Below are 21,393 nucleotides of genomic sequence, written 5' to 3'. Positions count from 1 at the left end.
CATCCACCCACCTATCCATCATCCACTCATCTACCCACCCATCCATCCATCCACCCATCCATCCATCCACCCACCCATCCAACCACCCCACCCATTCACTCACCCACCCATTCATCCATCCATCTACCCCTGAACCCACCCATACATCCACCCACCTGTTGAGCACCCATAATAAGCCAGATTTGGTGTAGATTACTGGAATCCAGAGAGGTGGAAGCCATGGTTCTTACCTTCCAATTGTTTTCCAGTGAGAGTGACAGCATCAATCAGGATACAAGTACCTGGAAGCCCTACCTGAAATAAGAAGGAAAATTTATTTCACATAAGAAGGCCAGAGGTAGGGAAACTCTGGATTGGTCAATTCAGGGGCTCAAAGGCATCACTGAGAATTCAGATTTTTTCTGGTTTTCTGCTTGACCCACCCTCCAAGTGCCTGCCAGGTCAGCTTATGGTGCCAAGGAGCTACCATACTTCTGGTGACTGCAGACCATTCCTGTAATAACTGAAGTATAAGAGGAAGAGTTTCTTCTTGCATTTTTTTTTTTTTTTTTTTTTTTTTTTTTTTTTTTGAGACAGAGTCTCACTCTTGTTGCCTAGGCTGGAGTGCAACAGTGCAATCTTGGCTCACTGCAACCTCCACCTCCTGGGTTCAAGCAATTCCCCTGCCTTAGCCTCCCAAGTAGCTAGGATTACAGGCATGCACCACCCTACCTGGATAATTTTGTATTTTTAGTAGAGATGGTGTTTCACCATGGTGGTCAGGCTGGTCTTGAACTCCTGGCCTCAAGTGATCCGCCTGCCTTGGCCTCCCAAAGTGCTGGGGTTACAGGCGTGAGCCACCACACGTGGCCCCTTCTTGAATCCCTTTTTAAGAGAGGAGAACTTTCTACAGTCCCAGACAGAACTTCCCTTCTACTGTCATCGGCTAGCACTGCATCAATTATCCATGTGCAAATTAGTTTCTGAAAAGGAATAACCACACCTGGCTTAGGTGAGTCATGATTTACCTCGGAGCTGGAGATGGAGATCCCTTCCCCAAGGGAGAATGGGTATCTGATCAAGACCAGGGCTCTCTCTATCAGGAAGAAGGGGAAACTGACCACTGGGTTGGCTACTCACAGTATCTGTGAGCAACCAGGTGAAAAATCTAAATGTTTTGTGTTTCTTCGTCACCCCAGAAGCAGCATGGTAAACTCATTCCTGGCTTTCTCAGCAACCCCCGACGCAAGCCCCCACTCTCCCTGTTTGTTTTTCCCCCTGGACTGACTGCTTGGCCACAAACTGCTCGTTGTTTGTTGTTAAAACTTGGCTAAGTGAAAACTTCCTGCCATAGCATTCTCTCTCTCTCTCTCTCTCTCTCTACCTCTATCTTACACACACACACACACACACACACACTATTCCTTTATCTAGATTTCAACTGAATTACTCTGAACATCTCATCTTACGGGGAAAGTAAGTTTCAGCACATTTTACCCTCCCCATCACCGACATTCCCCATCTATTTCTGACAAGGTTAGCATAAGTAGGCATCTATGGGCCTCCATTTCTTCACAATCAATTTACAGCTGAAGACTGGGCTTGACCTAAAGCAAGGGAAAAAGAACACCTAAACTCATATGCACGACCCGGCCTTCCCAGAAGGAAGATGCTTCAGGAGGGCAGCATCCATGGAGGGAAAGAGGCTGCTCACCTCATTGGGTCAACACCAGGCACCAGAAGGAATCCCAATGGTAAAGATCTTTCGGCCGGGTACTGTGGCTCATACCTGTAATCCTAGCACTTTGGGAGGCCGAGGTGGGCAGATCACCTGAGGTCAGGAGTTTAAGACCAGCCTGGCCAACATGGCAAAACCCTGTCTCTACTGAAAATACAAAAATTAGCTGGGCATAGTGGCGGGTGCCTGTAATCCCAGCTACTCAGGAGGCTGAGGCAGGGAGAAGCACTGGGAGTTGGAGGTTGCAGTGAGCTGAGTTTGCACCATTGCGCTCCAGCCTGGGCAACAGAGTGAGACTCTGTCTCAAAAAAAAAAAAGGCTTGCTCCATCTAGCCCAGAGACAGTCCAAGGCAGCTGACATTGTGGGGAAACCAAAGAATTTGTTGCAAGGGACTCAATCGCCTTAAGCATGAAGAGACATCAGACTAGACCTATTGCTTGGGATTCTGATGTTCTCTTTAGCTTCTTTCCCATTCGAAGGCTGGAGAACTTTCCTATGCCACCTACTACACTGAATACAAAAATCAAGTCCCTCACGCACACCTGCTTGCTCTATGTAACAGGGCTCTGGCTCCCTCATGGGTCTTACCTGGTGTCACTCTCTCTGGTTGCCCCAGCTCCAGCTGCATTGACTCTCTTGCTGTTCTTTAAATGTGCTGGGCTGGGCATGGTGGCTCACACCTGTAATCCCAGCGCTTTGGGAGGCTGAGGCAGGCGGATCACCTGAGGTGGGGAGTTAAAGACCAGCCTGGCCAACATGGTGAAACTCCGTCTCTACTAAAAACAGAAAAATTAGCCGGGCATGGTGGTGCAAGTCTGTAATCCCAGCTACCTGGGAGGCTGAGACAGGAGAATCACTTGAATCCAGGAGGCAGAGGTTGCAGTGAACTGAGATTGCACCACTGCATTTCAGCCTGGGTGACAGAGTGAGATTCCATCTAAAAAATAAATAAATAATAAAATAAAAATAAATAAATAAATAAATAAATAAATGTGCTGGGCTTATTTTCACTTCAGTTCCCTCTACCTCAAACATCTTCCTCCTATCTTAGCTCAGAAGCCAGTTTTTCAGAGAAATCTTCCTTTAATGCCTATATATAGGGCAGTCCTTCCCCCTTTATTTGATTAATTTCCATGGCATTACAGCTGATTGGGAAATACATTGTTTTTCATTTATTTATTTCTTATCCACCTCCCCTCCCCACTAGAATGTAAGCCTCTGAGCACCAGACCCTGGCTATCTTGATCCCCACTTTGTTTTAGGGCCCAGAGCACAGAGTTTAGCTTGTAGATGGTGTTCAGTAATGAATAAGTTAATGGTGTCTCCAGGCCAAACCACCTTTCTGGGATGACATGGAAAGAAAACAACAACAACAACAAAAAAACACATACATCTGCTGCCAAAGTGCCTAATAGAGATTAGCTAGTATTATAGTCTCCCCACCCTACCTTGTACTGTACTGCAGAACACAGTGGAGTGAGTTGAATGCGAGAAGCAGGTATAGACTCTTTCCTAAATGCTGCTCCTTCTCCTTACTCTTCACCATCCTCATCCTCTAAGGGTGATTGTACTTCCAGGGGGTTCAAGAAATAGAAAAGGGCCAGGCGCCCTGCCTCACACCGGCAGTCCCAGCACTTTGGGAGGCCAAGGCCTGCGGATCACCTGAGGTCAGGAGTTGGAAACCAGCCTGGCCAACATGGTGAAACCTCATCTCTACTAAAAATACAAAATTAGCTGGGTGTGGTGATACACGCCTGTAGTCCCAGCTACTGGGGAGGCTGAGACAGGAGATGAGACAGGAGAATCTCTTGAACCCGGGAGGCAGAGGCTGCAATGAGCCAAGATCACGTGACCGCATTCCAGCCTGGGAAAGAAGTCCGGGCGTGGTGGCTCAAGCCTGTAATCCCAGCACTTTGGGAGGCCGAGACGGGTGGATCACGAGGTAAGGAGGTTGAGATCATCCTGGCTAACACGTTGAAACCCTGTCTCTACTAAAAAATACAAAAAATACAAAAAACTAGCTGGGCGAGGTGGCGGGCGCCTGTAATCCCAGCTACTAGGGAGGCTGAGGTAGGAGAATGGCGTAAACCCAGGAGGCGGAGCTTGCAGTGAGCTGAGATCCGGCCTTTGCGCTCCAGCCTGGGCGACAGAGCAAGACTCCGTCTCAAAAAAAAAAAAAAAAAAAAAAAATAGAAAAGGATGGGAGGAGGTGGTGAAATTGTACTACTGTTGAATTCCTACTACATCTAACAGTACCGATGCCTGTGCACTCCCTGGGTCCCAGGCACTGTGCTGTGTGGATAAGATACAGATCTTTGTGCCCATTCTACAGATGAGGACTCTGAGACTCATGGAGGTTGAGTGACTTGTCCAAGGTCCCTGAACTAGAAGGGACTGAGCTGAGGTTGTACTCCTACAGTTTGACTGGAGAGTCTGTGCCCTTAACTACCCCCACTATATATCTCCTTAATTCCATGTGGGGTCACTGTAAGAATGAAATGCAATAGCAATCAACCTGCCTAACACAATTTCCTAGCATATTCTAAATAACAGTTCTATGAGGACACAATTCATATACAGTTCACCCTATTCAAATGTACAATTCAGTGGGTTGTACATACTCAGTGTATATTCACAGAGTTGTGCAACCATCACCACTAATTCCAGAGCATTTTTCATTACCTCCTCCCAAAACCCATACCTATTAGCAATCACTCCCATTCCCTCCTCCCTTTAGTCCTAGGCAACCACTAATCTGTTTTCTGTGTCTATGGATTTTTCTATTCTGGATATTTCATATAAATGGAATCACACAATATGTAGTGTTTTGTGTCTGGCTTTTTTCACTTAGCATTATGTTCTCAAGGCTCATTTATGTTGTTTGTGTGTCAATGTCAGTACTTTTTTTTTTTTTGAGACAAGGTCTCACTCTGTTACCCAGGCTGGAGTGCAGTGGCATAATATTGGCTCACTGCAACCTCTGTCCCCCAGGCTCAAGCTATCCTCCCACCTCAGCCTCCTAAGTATCTGGGACCACAGGCACATGACACCATGCCTGGCTACTATTATTATTATTATTGTTATTGTTATTATTATTTTGTATTTTTAGTAGAGCAGGGGTTTTTGTCACATTGGCCAGGCTGGTCTCCAACTCCTAAGCTCAAGTGATTTGCCCGCCTCAGCCTCCCTTAGTGCTGTGATTATAAGTGTGAGCCACCGCACCCAGCCGTATGTCAGTACTTCATTCCTTTTTATGGTCAAATAGTATTCCATTGTGTGGATATACCACAATTTGTTTATCCGTTCACCAGTGGATGGACATTTGGGTTGTTTCCACCTTTTCCTTATCATGAATAATGCCACTATGAACATTCATGTGAAAGTTCAATGCATGGACATTTGTTTCAACTCCCTTGGGTAAATACCTAGGAATGCAATTGCTGGGTCGTATGGTAACTCTATGTTTAACATTTTGGGGAACTGCCAGACTGTTTTCCAAAGAAGTTACACCAACTTACATTCCCACCGGCAATGGACCAGTGTTGCAATGTATGAGGGAGGCTAGGTGCTGTTATTATGACTGGTTATTATTACTGTTGAAATATGCAATTGTCTGACTGTCTGTTGATCTGGCTCCATTAGGCAAAGATCCCACCTGAAACTCGAGGATTCCCAAGGCAAGAATCACCAGCGTGACTTTCATTTTTTGTTCAGCTGTCGTTCCTCGTCCTCTGCTTCCTATCTTTCCTCCTGGCCCTAGTCTCTAACTCTTCTCCATCCCCAAGTTTGGTTTCCTTCTCCAGCTCTTACCTGTGCCCTCCTCACATATAGTGGCAGGCCAGAGACGAGGCCGGGTCTCATAAGAAGAGGCCATGGCCAGGGCGGGCAGAGAACAGCTGAGCAGCCCCCTTCCTGGGGCAACCTTGAACTTGGCAATGGAAACCCTTGGGGTAGCAGGCCAAGGCATCCCATGGGAATTATTTTAAATGCATAACATTTATTTGTTGATGCTACTAAGATTTCAGTTGTTAACAGTTTGTAACTTTTTCTGAGGCTCTGAGGCCATCTATTTGTTGGCTGGGGGAGGGTGGGAGGTGGAAAGAGAAAAGTTCTTTCCTACATTTTCCTTGGGGTATCTCAGCAAGGTCACAGTAGTGCCCAACGCTGAAAAATGTGGAGAAAGGTTGGCCCTTGGGTGAGTGGGATGGAGGGGATGCAATTAGGATGGCCCAGGCCCTGTGATCCATCCCCAGTAATGCTCTGCTCTGTCTCTAGAACATTCATACAGCCTCCTCCAGGACATCCTTTGGCCTACTTCCCAGTGTATTTTCCGGAAAAAGAGGAGATCACATTAGAGTCCATGTACCCCCTCTCTCCCTGAGCAGTCCTCACCTGGGTCCTGGGTGTGCAGTACCCACCCACTTGTTCCTCTTGTTTCCTCTTTGGAAAGTTCACAGCCAGAACCCAGGACCCAGGTAGGCGAGAAGCAAGGGTTTCAGGAGTCTCCATGATGTTTTGTTATGGAGCAGAGTCAATAAAGAAAGGTGGCCAGCATGGTGGCTCATACCGACAATCCCAGCACTTGGGGAAGCTGGGGTAGGAGGATTGCTTGAGCCCAGGAATTCGAGACCAGCCTAGGCAACATGATGGTGAGACTCCATCTCTACAAAAATAAAAAAAAAAAAAAAAAAAAATAAAATAAAACAAGGTGCACCCAGAGCCTGCAAAAGAAAAGCCATTCATCAAGCACGATCACTGCCCCCCCAGGAAGTTTCTCAATCCAGTGTGAGTCCAAGGATGGACTCCACGTCAGTGACTCTATGGCCCCCAACACTGGCTCATGGTGCCTTAGAGTTCTAGTTTATGGCAACCCTGGGTGGGCTTCTCCAGGGTTCTAGGTCCTATGTCCTGTGGTCCAAGCGGTTCCAGATGTCAACAGTCCTAGGGGAAGGTGATCTTGGCTAATGGTAGCCTCGGGTTCTAGGCATTGATGGTCCTGTTAATGACTATTGGAGACAGTGGCCCTAGACTTTGTTAGCCCTGGGAAATCTGGGTGCTGGTGTTCCTGGGCATTACTGATGGAGGCTCCACAGTTCCAGGTGCTGGCCGCCTTCTGAAACTAGGTCTCAAGCCTGTAGGCATTGGGCGCAGCTGGTCAGAAAGAAAGGAAGAGTAGCCGAGCCAGAGTCGGCCTCGTGCTGCTGAGCAGCTGCGCAAACATTCCTGGTACTCGAGCAGTTGCAGCAGGTTCTTTCTCTTCTGAAGTTCTTCTCTTTCTGCTTATCTAGTGACCTCCAGGGGCACACCCACTAGCTTGTGGGTCTTCTGTAGTCCCCTCAGGAACCTATGGGAGAGTCACCGTCTATAGCATTTGACTTGAAGCTGCAAAGCCCTAGTAAGACCCAATAGTGTTGACTTGGGGACTTCTTTTGGCCTGGACTCTGGTAGGGGGTGTCCAGCCCTAGATGCCCTCAGGGGCCCAGGCCCATGCTGTGTGACCTTCTCCCCACACACTCCCCTCCTGCTTGGGCACTGGAATCCAGAAGGAATAGGGGACAGTGAGTGGCAAGGACTGCCTTGTGGTGGGAAGAACGTCATTAGAAAGCAGCACATAGCTGCGAATGGAGGGAAATAGGCATGGCCAAGCTGTCACTTTGCCTTGAGAGTGACCATGACAGAGCTTGACGAGTTCATGACCTGTGCGCTAACCTTGGTCTTTTTCAAATGTGTTTGTTTGAGACAGGGTCTCTCACTTTGTCACCTAGGCTGGTCCCAAACTCCTGGGCTCAAGCGATCATCGTGTCTCAGCCTCCCAAAGTTCTGGGATTACAGGCATGAGCTGACACAGTGCCTGGCCTTGGTCTTTCTTTCTTTCCTTCTTTCTTTCTTTTTTTATTTTGAGAGAGAGTCTCACTCTGTCGCCCAGGCTGGAGTGCGATGGCGCAATCTTGGCTCGCCGCAACCTCCACCTCCCGGGTTCAAGCGATTCTGCTGCCTCAGCCTCCTGGGTAGCTGGGATTGCAGGCATCTGCCACCAGGCCCAGCTAATTTTTTTTGTTTTTTGTTTTTGTTTGTTTGTTTGTTTTGTTTTTTTTTAGTAGAGACAGGGTTTCACCATGTTAGCCAGGATGGTCTCGATCTCCTGACCTCATGATCTGTCCTCCTTGGCCTCCCAAAGTGCTGGGATTACAGGCGTGAGCCACCGCGCCTGGCCTGGCCTTGGTCTTTCTTAATTCCCAGATGGAACCTCCTCTACCCCCACCAGCTTCCCCTTCAAGACCCTGCCCAGCACCAAGTTCCCGCCCCTCAAGCTCAGATCAGGCCCTGCCCCCACTCATCTCCTGGATCCTCAGGCACCTGCAGTAGGACCAGGGGCTTGCCCAGCAGCAGATGGTTCCAAACAAGGCAAGGTTCTTGGAGCAGCAGAAAATATTTCTGCACCTACCATATACCAGCACAGAGCTGTGGGGAAGCTGCTTCTCTGCAAGATGGGAGTAACAGGACCTGCCATGCAACGTTGCTGTGAGGACTGGTCAAGTCAATTATCAATAAGAAAATAAAACCTGGGAAATTCCCAGGCACAATCTTTCGGAACCTCTGCAAGACAGGGTAACAGCAATTATCTAGAGGCCTATTGAGAGAACCAAATAGTGAAAATGGTGGGGACAGAATGTTCAGACAGGCCAGGCACTGTGTCAAGCACTTCACTGCATCATCTCAATTTTCAGCCTCCGTGGTAGGCACCACAGCCACTGTCCCCACCTCACAGGTAAGAGAGCTGTGGCACAGGGAGGTTCCATCCTCGTAACACAAATGGGGAAGTTAGGATTTGACTCTGACCGCCCAGCTCCTGAGCCTGCCTGGTTAAGCCTTGGGCTGCAGCTATATCAGAACTGGAAGCACTTCGTAAGGCTCCGTGTACAAGTTAGTTATGATAAGTCACTTGTGGGGCCGGGGTGGGGGATCCCAGCCAGCAGCCTCTGCACTGACCGGTGGCTGAACCCAGGCTGGGCTGTCTGCCCTGGGAGCAGGGCGATGCCTGGGGACGGATGGCCCTGTGTCCTCTCAGCTGGGCGCTGCAAGGGCCTAAGGCCACCTTCCTGTGGTCTCTGCTGCCGTGCGAGCAGGGGCCACTACCAAGGAAGGTGGGATCCGACCTGTCTGGGCAGGTCTGCTCTGCCGAGACCCGGCTGGCTCTCCAGTGGCTGGGATGCCCCAGAGCGGGCAGGCGAGCACGTCTCGAGCACAGGCCCCTGCCCGGGAGGCTCCGATAATGACCCCGTGCATTCCGGCCTGCACGGCCCGGGAATTGGCTGTGGGCAGGCCCATTAGCTGGAATCCTCCCAATGCTCACACATCAGAGTAGAAGGGGGAGAAGTGAAAAGTTGAAAAAGAGCTAATTATCGCTTTTATCAGAGCGGGTGGGTTGATGGGTCCTGCCCGAGGGCAGCTGGGACTGCATTAAAGATTAAACACCAGGTGGGGGGAGTGAACTCGTCATTCCACAGGAGGGGGGCCGGCAGGCAGCCCCACGGAGACCTGGTGGCAGGCGGCAGCCTTAGATCTGTCAGCCAAGCCCTCTGTCCCAGCACCCACCACAGCCACATTCCACCAGGGGACCCCCGCAGTGCCGGCACTTCCGCCCCATGGGGAGGGCAGCTGGAGTCCACCTCTGCTCCCTCAAGGGCTGAAGGGTCGGGGCAAGCCTAATTATCCAATTGGTAGGTTTCCTGGCACCTGTCTTGGGGGACTTAATGACCCCTGCACATCACGCAGTGACCTTTTGTGTAAACCTACATTGGAATCTTATGAGGCCTGGCAAAACCCAAGGTCGGGTAGGCCGATCCGCCTTGTTATTACAGAGCAAGAACCCAAGGCCCAGAGAAGGAAAGGGACTCAGTCAATCATGTTGCCCACTGTGAAGTTAGTCCCGTGAGGCTGCAAGTCCATCGAGGACTCGGCAGCATCTTCAGCACCGGCCTTTATACCTAAGGTATTGAGATTAAAGAACAGGGCAACTAGCTCAGAACAAGACCAGGATGACTTTGTTACACCATCACAACCCAACAGTGTTTTGGATGTCCGAGGTGTTTCATGGGTGTTTGTTGGCTGTGATCAGGGTGGCACCTAAGCAGTCACAGTAGGCATTCTCTAAATCTTGGGGGCAAATTCACTGGCTGCATATAGAGGATGAGTATCCTGGTCTGGAGTTACAAACCAAGCCACGGGTGAGCTAGCTGTGCTAACCCCACCGTGCGCAGCATCATTGTTTGTGTCTTGATGAAGATGTCCACCAACACACCTCCACGCCCACTTGAAGCATGACATCCACTCTCTGGCCCCAACAGGGATCCTCAGCCCCTGGCTACCTTAGCTCTTCACGGGCTCTGCCCTAGCTCAGGAGAATTAATTGGACTCTGCTTCTTTCTCTTGCCAACACTTGCAATCTTTCTAGATGCCTCTAGAAGCCACGGCCTTCCAGTTTGTTGTTTTCAGGATTCCAACCTCAGCTTGGAACTCGATGGCTGTTCTTACATCTCCCCATGGTGAGGAGATTCCACAGGTGACATGTAGATACTCAAGTCAAGGGGGTCCTGGCCTCCCCTACTCTGCTCATATACACTGTCCCATAGGCAGATACCCTCCACCCAAAAGGCTCTGGGCTAGACTGCTCTAGGAGAGCCCCATAAATGCCTGGCTGGGAGAATGAAAGAGTCTGGACAAAAACAGATAAAAAGGGTCTGAGGTCCATAAAGAACCCCAAGCTGTAGCTACACTGGCCACATGAGAATAAATGAGTTTGAGCAAAGATAGACAAAAAGGATCAGAAGTCCCTAAAGGACCTCAAGCTGAAACTACAGTGGCCAGTGTCTGAGAGGCCAGCCAACATGATGCTGGATTGCTATGAAAGATTTGAATACAGGAACCTACTCCTCAGAACCAGGTATTTCTTAAGAAAGTTCAGGTAGCCAAGCAACGGGGCTCATATCTGTAATCCTAGCACTTTGGGAGGCCAAGGCAGGTAGATCACTTGAGGTCAGAAGTTTGAGAACATTCCGGCCAACATGGTGAAAAGCCAACTCTACTAACAATACAAAAATTAGCCAGGCATGGTGGTGCGCTCCCAGCTACTCAGGAGGCTGAGCCACAAGAATTCTTGAACCTGGGAAGCAGAGGTTGCATTGAGCCAAGATCATGCCACTGCACTCCAGACTGGGCAACAGAGTGAGACTCCACCTCAACAAAAAAAAAAAAAAAGAAAGAAAGAAAAAGAAGGGTCAGGTAGCCCTGGACTGCATAAGCCAGCACTCTGTAGTTCTTCAACAGACACTTACACAGTGGTGATGAATCTTTTGATCAATTGTATGTATATTTGATGATGTACATCAGCCACTAGATTGAACATCTGTGAAAACTAGGATCATGTCTTCTTTTTTTGTCCATCCCTGAGCCCACAGTGCCTGGCCTGGCACTTTGCAGGACTGTCTAAATATTTATTGAAGGAGAGAGGACAGACAGGAGGAAGGAAAGAAAGAACGGCAAGAATTTTTTCAGGAATCGAGGTGGCTGAGAGCCACTTTTTGCTCATAGAAAGCTCACAGTCCAGTGTGGGGAGAGAAAGAGATGGACAGATGGACAGACACCTACAAGGCTAGTGCAGGCATAAAGGGAAAAACAGTCTGATGGTGGAAGCTCAGAAGAGGAAGTGATTCAGGGGAGAGATTGGACATTTTCTACAGCTTGAGTCTTCAAGGCTGAGCAACAGTGAGTTGGATGGACAAAGGCAGGAAAGTCATTGTCAGTAGGACTGGCATATACAAAGGCACAGAGCAGGGAACATGTAATCGGCATTCAGACAAGTGATTCGGCTCAGGGAATGGGGCTGTGGTGTACCTTGAGGGGCATTGGAGGTGTGGGTCTGGGAAGGTGGGCTGGATGGTGGGGAAGAGCTGAGGGACTTACCTGGGGTTTTTAGGCAGGGGTGTGACATTTCCAGCCACCAAGGGTAAAGGGAGGAGGCCAGCACAGTGGTTCACGCCTGTAATCTCAGCACTTGAGGAGGCTGAGGCAGGTGGATCACTTGAGGTCAGGAGTTCGAGACCAGTCTGGCCAAAATGGTGAAACCCCCTCTCTACTAAAAATACAAAAATTAGCTGGACGTGATGGCATGCGCCTGTAATTCCAGCTACTCCAGAGCTGAGGCAGGAGAATCACATGAACCCAGGAGGTGGAGGTTGCACTGAGCCGAGATTGCACCACTACACTCCAGGCTGAGTGACAGAGCAAGACTCCATTTAAAACAAAAAAAGAGGCCGGGCGCGGTGGCTCAAGCCTGTAATCCCAGCACCTTGGGAGGCCGAGACGGGCGGATCACGAGGTCAGGAGATCGAGACTATCCTGGCTAACACGGTGAAACCCCATCTCTACTGAAAAAATACAAAAAACTAGCCTGGCGAGGTGGTGGGCGCCTGTAGTCCCAGCTACTCGGGAGGCTGAAGCAGGAGAATGGCGTGAACCCGGGAGGCGGAGCTTGCAGTGAGCTGAGATCCGGCCACTGCACTCCAGCCTGGGCGACAGAGCTAGACTCCGTCTCAAAAAAAAAAAAAAAAAAAAAAAAAGAAAGAAAGAAAAAGAAAAGAAAAGAAGAGTAAAAGGAGGAACTTGGAAACTCTAAGGACTGCCATTAACATTCACTAGAAACACAGACCATTTAGTTTGGAGCCAAGAAAATTCCGGGGTTCCTGAAGCCCCTTCAGAGGGAAGTCCTCTGGTCAGAGGATAAAGAAGGACCAGACCTAGCAGGAGGATGAGACTGGGCCACATGCAAGGATGTTTCTGGCTGGAAGGCTGTCAGGTCGGGTGGAACGGGAGGCATTTCATGGCAGTGATCATTTTCTCCCTGGTGTTCTGTACAGACAAACTGACATCCTCGCAGCTGAACTGATAGCCTTGGAAGGGGGAAGGTTTGAGGGTCCCACATGAGAGCCCCTGGCTGGGTACCCCATGGAAGCCTCTCAGCTCTTGGCCCAACTGAGGACGCTGCAGATGGTGTGGTGAATGCCTACCATCCATCAAAGAGGTCAGAGTGTGGTGTCCTCACTGCACAGCTGGGCCCTGGCGACCTTACTTTGGGTTCTGGCTGAGTCATCTCCCATCTGTGACCTTGGCAAGAGGCTTCGTCTCTCTGAGCCTCAGTTTGCTCATCTGCAAAAGGGGACGATAAGGCACCCCTGCCTGCCCTGTGGGCTATGGTGAGGCTCAAAAAGAACGGCCACAGAAGACGCTTTGTAAACAGGAATGTGCTACACAAAGGTTAAATAGGATTATTAACACGTAATACCCAAGTCACAGGACAGGGAAGACCCAGACACAGAATTTCAGGGTCTGGACCAAATTTTCCAGAGGCTGGGACTAGCCAGAGAGCCCTGAGGCTGCCAGGGGTCCCCCTCCTGTTTCTCCCCATCAGGTGCTTTGCAACCTGAATTCAAAATCCTACTCTTCCCCTTTCCAGCCTCTGGCAAGGCCCTCAGGCAAGGACCCTTCATTTCTCTGTGCCTCAGTTTCCTCAACTGTCAAGTGGTGATAGGTGCACCTACCTCGGGGGCTGTCATGGAAATTAAATAGGATGAGGCTGGCAAAGTCCTGGCTCAATGCCAGGCCCACTGAACATGAACATTAAAACGGGTGGTTCTTGGCTTCCTTCCTTCCTTGCATCCAACCCCCGCCCATGCCTCTTGCTCCTGCTTTTGTCTCTTCCTGAGAGCCTTGCCCAGGGTTCCTGAGGGACCCTATGGTCAGTGAGATCCTTGGAGCTTGGGCCTTTGGAAGGAAGCTTGTGACAAGGTCCAAGGGTTACTATGGACAATGCCATCCCAAAGAGAGGCCATGCCTGTGGCTGAAGGAGATAGACCCCAGTTCAAGGGCTGAGCACAGTGGTTTTGCGAGGAGTCTGTCAGTTGCAAAATTTCACAGCCCTGGGAATTCTCAAATGGAGTGACCAAAATGTGGTCCCAGAGCAGTGCTGTCACACGACACCAGTATGAGTCTACCCCGTGGCAGTGATGCTGGGATGCCAAGACTTTCTACTCCCTGGTCTCGGGGACTGAGCTCCTGATGAAAGCCCAGGAGGAACTGCTCCCCTTTGCCCACTCCCCACCACCCAGCCTCTTCTCGAATTGGCAGGAAAGCCCACCAGGGAACTCACAGACCCGAATTCTTCCTCCTGAAGCACCCTCCAGCTGGGCAGCCCTTGTCCCTCATGGAGCACTTTAGGCAGAGTTGGGAAACCACAAAAATTTTAAGCTGAGATGAAGGAACGTAATGGGCTCTAATCTGAACTGACAGCAGCATGATTAGTCGGCACAAGACTGCAGGAGCAGCGGGAGACTGGCAGAGAGGGAAGAGGAGCAAGGAGGAGGAGGGACGAGGGACAAAAAGACATAGAGCAGACCCAAGAATGAGACAGAGCCTCAGGGGTGGAGATGCAGGCCGGGCTGAACTGGTGACATGGGAGGGGCCACTTAGGATAATATTTACGGTAATGGTAGTAATCGCAGAGAACGCTTATTTAGAGCTGACCATGTGCCAGGCACTGTTCTAAGCATTTGTATTAACGACTGTGATCCTTGCGATGTAGGTGTTAGTATCTCGATCCTCGTTTTACAGATGATATAGAAATAAAGGCATGGAGAGGTCCATCGATAAAGAATGTCAGTCCTGTGTGCAAGGCTGAGGTCTGGTTGCTAGTAGAAGATGCCTTCTGTCCTCTAGAGGTCAAAAGTCAAAGGTCCCACTTAGGAGTCCATGAAATGCAACTGACACCTTCAGAATGAACAAGTGCTTGGGGTCTGTGGCGAGGAGGGTGAGGGAGGGCTGTGTGGACCCCTCCATCCAGGGTTGGGCGGGAAGAAAAGGCATACTCTAATAATCACAGCACAGGTATGGATGACGGGGGACCAAGAACACAGAAGCCAGAGGTCTTAATTAGCTTTTTAGGACTCAGAAGTCCATTTATCCCAGCGGGGGCTGATGGCCACGATCCCTGACAGCTGGCTGGTCTCCACTAAGGCCATGATGAAGCTATGGGTTCATACATGACTTCCATGTTCTTCCAAGAAAGGACAGAGGGGACTTGGTCTCCAGCTCTGCTTGCCTGTTGTTAGCTGGCCCCACAGCTCTCCGAGGGTCAGACGTGCTGAGCCACCCCTGCCACGCCCAGGGAGGCACTTCCTGCCTGGCTAAGGCAGTCACACCCAGAGGTCCTGATTCTGAAGGGGACATCTCTGGGCGAGTGGTTCATTCCCTCCCCATCCTTCATCTAGATATAGTCAACTCCTGACCATCTGCCCCACCTGGAAATCAGATTTTCAAAATCTTATTGATGCCACCATGGGTTCTAAGTCTAGGACACGAATAAAGGTTGAGTTGTACTTAGTAGGCTGGGCAGAATCAGGAGAAATGATTCTCTTCCTGCTGCAGGGAAGAGCTGAGCAGGCAAGCAGAGGACGTTTTAGATATGAGAGCTCTGCTTTAGGGTCAGGAAGGGGCTAAGAGGCGCCTGGAGTCAAAGCGTGACAATGTGACCTCAGGCAGGTTACTTAACCTTTACATGCCTCAGTTTCTTCATCTGTAAAATGGGGGTAGTGATTACCGTAGCTTGCTCTTGGTAGGGTTGTTGTGAGGTCAAGGATTTAATCAAATCCAAGTAAAGCATTTTGCACAGCACCAGGTGCATTGGTGGCGCTTGGAAACACTGGTTTTCATTGCTATGAACAGTATGCTGCTGCCTTGGGTCTGGCATGGGGAAATTTCTTGGTCTTCCTAGAAATGGGGAAATTTCTTGGTCTGTGACATAAGATGAGAAACCAGACAGTGTGGGGTTGTTTTGGTCCTGTGCTTGACAGGGAGCTGATTCTAGAAGAGCCAAGAATCCCCCTCACTGGACCACCCTGAGCTTCAAACTTCTCTCTGCCCTCCTATACCCAGGATTGGATTAGTGTAAACTGTAAAATGCAGCAGCAGTGTTAGGAGTTCCCGTCACCAAGGGCCTTTCAGAGGCCCAGGAATATATCAGTAGAGTCAGTGGCAGCCTTAGGGTCCCCTCTCCCTAGCCTCTGTCAATGACAGCAACCATAATTGAGGAATAATAATAGCTACCATACAGTAAGCACATCCTGTGTGTCAGGCACTTTCTGGGGACACTTTTAATCCTCCCAGTGACCTGCAAGGTTAGCGTTTGTCACCCAGCACCATAAACTCCCACTGACACCTGCATCCCTCTCCCTTCAACTCCCCACCTGACCCATACCTCCCTAAGATTTAGGCTGTAGCTAGGCTCTCACTTCTCTGGGAAGCTGTCTCTGACATCCCCTAGGCCAGTTAAGTATCCCTTCTCCCTGCTGATGTTCCCATAAGCATACTCTACGTCCCACTTGTGAAAACTCATCACATTTTATTTTTATTTATTTTGGATCAAGAATACATTCACATGGTTCAGAATTCAAAAGCAACAAGAAATGGAGTAAAAAGTCTCCCTGCTCTCCCTATCTCCAGTTCCCAGCCACTGAGTTTGGCTGCCCAGGGTGAGTAGGGTTGTCAGTTTCATCACATTGAATAATGATGACTTGTTTATCTGTCTTCTGTGCTTTAAGAGCAGGGACTCTGCCTGTCTCACTAATTGCTTCATCCCTGGGGTCCAGCACAGTGGCTGGCACGTAGTAGGAGTGCTACGTGTGTTATCTATCTCTTTGAGAGATTTCTTTCTTTCTTTTTTTTTTTTTTTGGGGAGAGGGAGTCTCACTCTGTCGCCCAGGCTGGAGTGCAGTGGGGTGATCTTGGTTCACTGCAACCTTTACCTCCTGGGTTCAAGTGATTCTCCTGCCTCAGCCTCCCAAGTGTCTGGTATTACAGGCATATGCTACCATGCCCGGCTAATTTTTTGTATTTAGTAGAGATGGGGGGGTTCACCATGTTGGCCAAGCTGGTCTCGAACTCCTGACCTCAGATGATCCACCTGCCTCAGCCTCCCAAAGTGTTGGGATTACAGGCTTGAACCACGACACCTGGCATTCTCTGAGAGATTTCTATAGAAAGATATCTATATAGAGATTTTTTTTTTTTTAATGAATGAGGCTCAGAGAAGAAAGGTGACTTTGCCTGCTTAGTTCTAACTCCCAAGACGGTGCTCACTGGGGACTCTGTTTATCTGAATTTTAATGGCCACCTGTCCCTTCTTCTTGGACATTTGACCATCCTCTGTGAAATGGATCCTGATTTCAATTTTTCAGGCTTATTTTTAAATGGGAACATAAATAGTATCCTTCATTAATTATCAGGAAATAGAGCAATGCTATCCTCCCAAAGTCCCATTGGTGCCTGCCCAATCCTGACCTCATTTTACCACGACTTCAACTTTGTGTTAAGGATGTTATTGCTGGCTGGGCGCCGTGGCTCATGTCTGTAATCACAGCTCTTTGGGAGGCCAAAGCAGGTGGATCGCTTGAGCCCAGGAGTTCGAGACCAGCCTGGGCAACATGGTGAAACCCCATCTCTACTAAAACACAAAAATTAGCCAGGTATAGTGGTGCATGCCTGTAACCCCAGCTACTCGGGAGTCTGAGGCAGGATAATTGCTTGAACCCAGGAGATGGAGTTTGCAGTGAGCTGAGATCGCACCACTGCACTCCAACCTGGGCGACAGAGTGAGACTCTCAAAAACAAAACACGAAAAACAAAAAACAAACAACAACAACAACAACAACAAAAAACAGATGCTGTTGCTCACCTGGCCTCACTTTGCCCACCTGTAAAATGGTGTCAAGAGACAAAATGACAACAAATTTTGTTTAAAGATCTTAATTGGCTTTTATTCATGATTCTAGAATTGGGCAGCTCTCTGAACCACAGCACATTCAAAGAACTCCAACCAGCAACATGATCAGGCAGTATTTATGGACAGAAAACAGAAGTGAGATGTAGATACAGCTTAACTGGTTATAGCTCAGCATCCTTGATTGAATCACTTGGCCACCTACATTGACAAATGCTCAGCTGCTGTAACTGCCCCAAAACTCAGAGATTTGTTACAACTTTTTGCAACTTAGGAGTATACTCCTAAGTTAATTGCATTTAGCATGAGTGACTCCATATTTGTCTGGTCTGTTGGGTCCATTACAGGAGCACAGTACAAACTGATGGCCTCCTACAAATCTTACTTAATAATTGGAAGGGGCCCAATAGTTCTATGCATCTTTGATGTCTTCTTTAGTTTAACCTCCACCCCCACCAGTTGATATAGGTTTATGCCTGCAGTAAATGGGATAAAGTTAATGCTTATTACCAACACAGCTAGTGCATGAAGTGGGTGAGGACAGCTTTCTGTCCTGGGCTCCATATCAGCCAGACTGGCTATGTCCCCAGCACTAGCCCAGGCCCAGGGTCAAGTACACACAGCTGTGCGTCCTCTGAAGTGCTGGAGGGAGAGAAAGAAGTCCATGTGGGGAAGCGGTTGGAGCTGAGACGGGGGGACCACCTTGGGGAGGGTGGGTTGGCCCAAGCACCATCTCTCCCAGCGACCAGCACGCTGCTTTCCAGCTGGGTTAGCTCATTTCCCGCCTCGTCTTGCAGAAGCTCCAGGTTCAGCCTTCTGCACAGCTTTGTTCTTGTGGTTAAGGCAGCCAGGGATTCTGAGAGTTGGGAAGGGGAAGCCAGGGGGAATGAAGGGAAGGAAAGGGAGAAGAGAAAAGGGTAGGTAGCATGGGAAATAAGGAGCCCGTGTGTCAGGGAGGGATGTGGTGCCAGCTACATCAGGAATCCTGCTATGGCAGGACACTGCCAGTGAGGGAAATAAGGATGGGTAAACGATATGGAGAACAAGATTTATAAATTCATTTGTTCATTCATTCATCCAATAAAACAAAGGATGCCAATATTGACAGATGGCTGTCACTCAAGACATACACAACATGCTAAGGCGGCCGGGCACGGTGGCTCACACCTGTAATCCCAGCACCCCTGGGAGGCTGAGGCCGGCGGTTCACTTGAGACCAGGAATTTGAGACCAGCCTGGCCAACATGGTGAAAATCCGTCTCTACTGAAAATACAAAAATTAGCTGGGCGTGGTGGTGCACACCTGTAGTCCCAGTTACTTGGGAGGCTGAGCAAAGAGAGTCGCTTGAACCTGGGAGGTGGAGGTGGCAGTGAGCAGAGATCACGCCAGTACACTCCAGCTTGGGTGACAGAGTGAGACTCTGTCTCAGAAAAAAAAAAAAAAAAAAAATGCCGGCCAGGCGCAGTGGCTCACACCGGTAATCACACCGGCACTTTGGGAGGCCGAGGCAGGCGGATCACCTGAGGTCAGGAGTTCGAGACCAGCCTGACCAACATGGAGAAACCCCATCTCTACTAAAAATATAAAATTAGCCGAAAATACAAAATTAGCCAGGTGTGGTGGCACATGCCTCTAATCCCAGCTACTCAGGCGGCTGAGACAGGAGAATCGCTCGAATCTGGGAGGTGGAAGTCGCGGTGAGCCGAGATCTTGCCACTGCACTCTAGCCTGCGCAACAAGAACAAGACTTCATCTAAAATAAAAAGCCAAGGAAATATAAAAGAGTTGATGGGTTGCAGGAGTTGGGAAGTTGGGGGAGTTCACAAATTTCACTGGAGATATTTGAACCAAGTCAGGAAGCAAATATAGAAGCCAGGCCATAGTCCTCCCAGCTCCACGGCCTCTCCCTTCCCAGATCTCCCAATCCCAGTCCAGCTGTTGCCCTCACTGGGTCTGAACGCTGGCCCTGCCACATACTTGCTGTGTGACCTCAGGTAAGTGATCTAACCTCTCTGAGCCCCAGTTTTCTCAGCTGCAAAGGAGGGATGACACCAAATTGGAGGGTTGTCATAAGATTCAAATACAACAGTGCACGTGAGAGGCACTCTGCAGAGCACTTGGTACCTGTATGAAGCCTGCGCAAAACAACTACTGTGGCTGTTGTCAGTACCTGCAGAGCAGCAACTCCATTTACCAAACCCTGGGCCTCTGTCATCAGGCTGGAAAGGAAAGCAGAGGCCATTCCAGGCGTCCCCCATCCCTGGCCCCCAGCCCTTGGGGAAACATGAGAAGCAGAGCTTGAGGATCTCCTGTGTGCCCCCTCACACCCCTTAATCCTTCCTGAACTTGGGGAGGGGGCTGGGTGTGGGGCGGGGGCGGCACCACTGCAACACCTGCACAGCTCTGACATCTCCCGCCTCTGGGCAGAGAAAGCAATTTCAGAAATGACATGTTGCCAACAAGCAGAAATCAGCTTCTGAATTAAAATGTGTCGGCGTCAGGTGACCCCGGGCTTGGAGGGCTGGCTGCATGAAGACAGCTGAGATTAGAGCCTGTCAGGCTCTGGAGGGGCTGTATGGGAAGAGGTGGGGGTCCCGGGGGGCTATCGTTGCTCCCCAGGCTTCTGGCCACCCTGGACTTGTTGAGACGTGGGGGCAGGAATTCGGACGCGGAGTCAGGTTCTCCCGCGCCTCTGCCGGGCCTCCACCACTCCACTGCCCACTCTCCGTGGCGGCAGGACAGTGGGGCAGGGGTAGGGGCTCAGCTCCCCTGAGACAGCTCCAGCGTAAACACACTAATGGGCCCAAGAGAGCCAGTGAGGAATGTGGGCCCCACAGCCCCTGGGGACTTGAGGAGGGATGGGAGTGGGGGGATAAGACGCGCAAGAGGCATCAGCCTCCTCTCCACAGGTATGCAGGGTGGGGAGAAAGAGAGCGAGGAGAAGACAAGGAGGACCAAGCAGCAGGATTAGAAGATGCCACCAGTCACCCTGAATCCTTGCAACTCCCTCATACCCCTTCTGTCTGTCCCCAGGCCATGCCCTGCACTCCCTGGAAGAGACAGTGACGAAGCTGTTTCATTTCCCGCCCTGCTACTTATTGAGTGGCAAGGGAGCCCCTCTGAGCTTTAGTTTCCTCATCTATAAAATGGGGATCATAGGCCAGGTGCAGTGGCTCATACCTGTAATCCCAGCACTTTGGAAGGCTAAGGTGGGTTGATCACCTGAGGTCGGGAGTTCGAGACCAGCCTGGCCAACATAGTGAAACCCCGTCTCTACTAAAAATACAAAAATAAGGCCGGTCGTGGTGGCAGTCGCCTGTAATCCCAGCTACTCTAGAGGCTGAGGCAGGAGAATCGCTTGAACCCGGGAGGCGGAGGTTGTAGTGAGCCAAGATCGTGCCACTGCACTCCAGCCTGAGTGACAAAAGCAAGACTCCATCTCAAAAAAGCAAAAACAACAACAACAACAACAACAAAACAATACTAGGCATAGTGGCTCATGCCTGTAATCCCAGCACTTTGGGAGGCCGAGGTGGGCGGATCATGAGGTCAGGAGATCAAGACCATCCTGGCTAACACGGTGAAACCCTGTCTCTACTAAAAATACAAAAACAAAATTAGCCGGGCGTGGTGGTGGGCACCTGTGGTCCCAGCTACTTGGGAGGCTGAGGCAGGAGAATGACGTGAACCCAGGAGGCAGAGCTTGCAGTGAGCCGAGATCATGCCACTGCACTCCAGCCTGGGAGACAGAGGGAGACTCCATCTCAAAAAAAAAATGGGGATCATGGTTGTATGGACCCCTGGGGACCTCTGGGGTTGCCCAGAGGGGAATGTGAGGAAATGGC

The 21,393-nt window shown here is 50.0% G+C and overlaps 2 protein-coding genes across 10 annotated transcripts in view; one reads left to right on the top strand and one right to left on the bottom strand.

Annotated features, from left to right (window-relative positions):
* LOC111525784 (leucine-rich repeat-containing protein 37A3-like) overlaps positions 1 to 21,393 on the top strand; it is a 510,962-nt gene that overhangs the window by 306,803 nt on the left and 182,766 nt on the right. The gene's annotated exons all lie outside the window — the stretch shown is intronic.
* Positions 17,558 to 21,393, bottom strand: part of WNT9B (Wnt family member 9B) — a 34,984-nt gene continuing 31,148 nt past the window's right edge. The window contains exon 5 of the mRNA XM_023195065.3: positions 17,558 to 19,271. Within this exon, the coding sequence (XP_023050833.1) occupies positions 19,191 to 19,271 (81 nt within the window). The 3' untranslated portion in view covers positions 17,558 to 19,190. The remainder of the gene's footprint in view (positions 19,272 to 21,393) is intronic.

This window comes from Piliocolobus tephrosceles, chromosome 16 (genome assembly GCF_002776525.5).
Source record: "Piliocolobus tephrosceles isolate RC106 chromosome 16, ASM277652v3, whole genome shotgun sequence".
Classification (NCBI taxonomy): domain Eukaryota; kingdom Metazoa; phylum Chordata; class Mammalia; order Primates; family Cercopithecidae; genus Piliocolobus; species Piliocolobus tephrosceles.
This window is presented reverse-complemented; position numbering and strand designations above follow the sequence as displayed.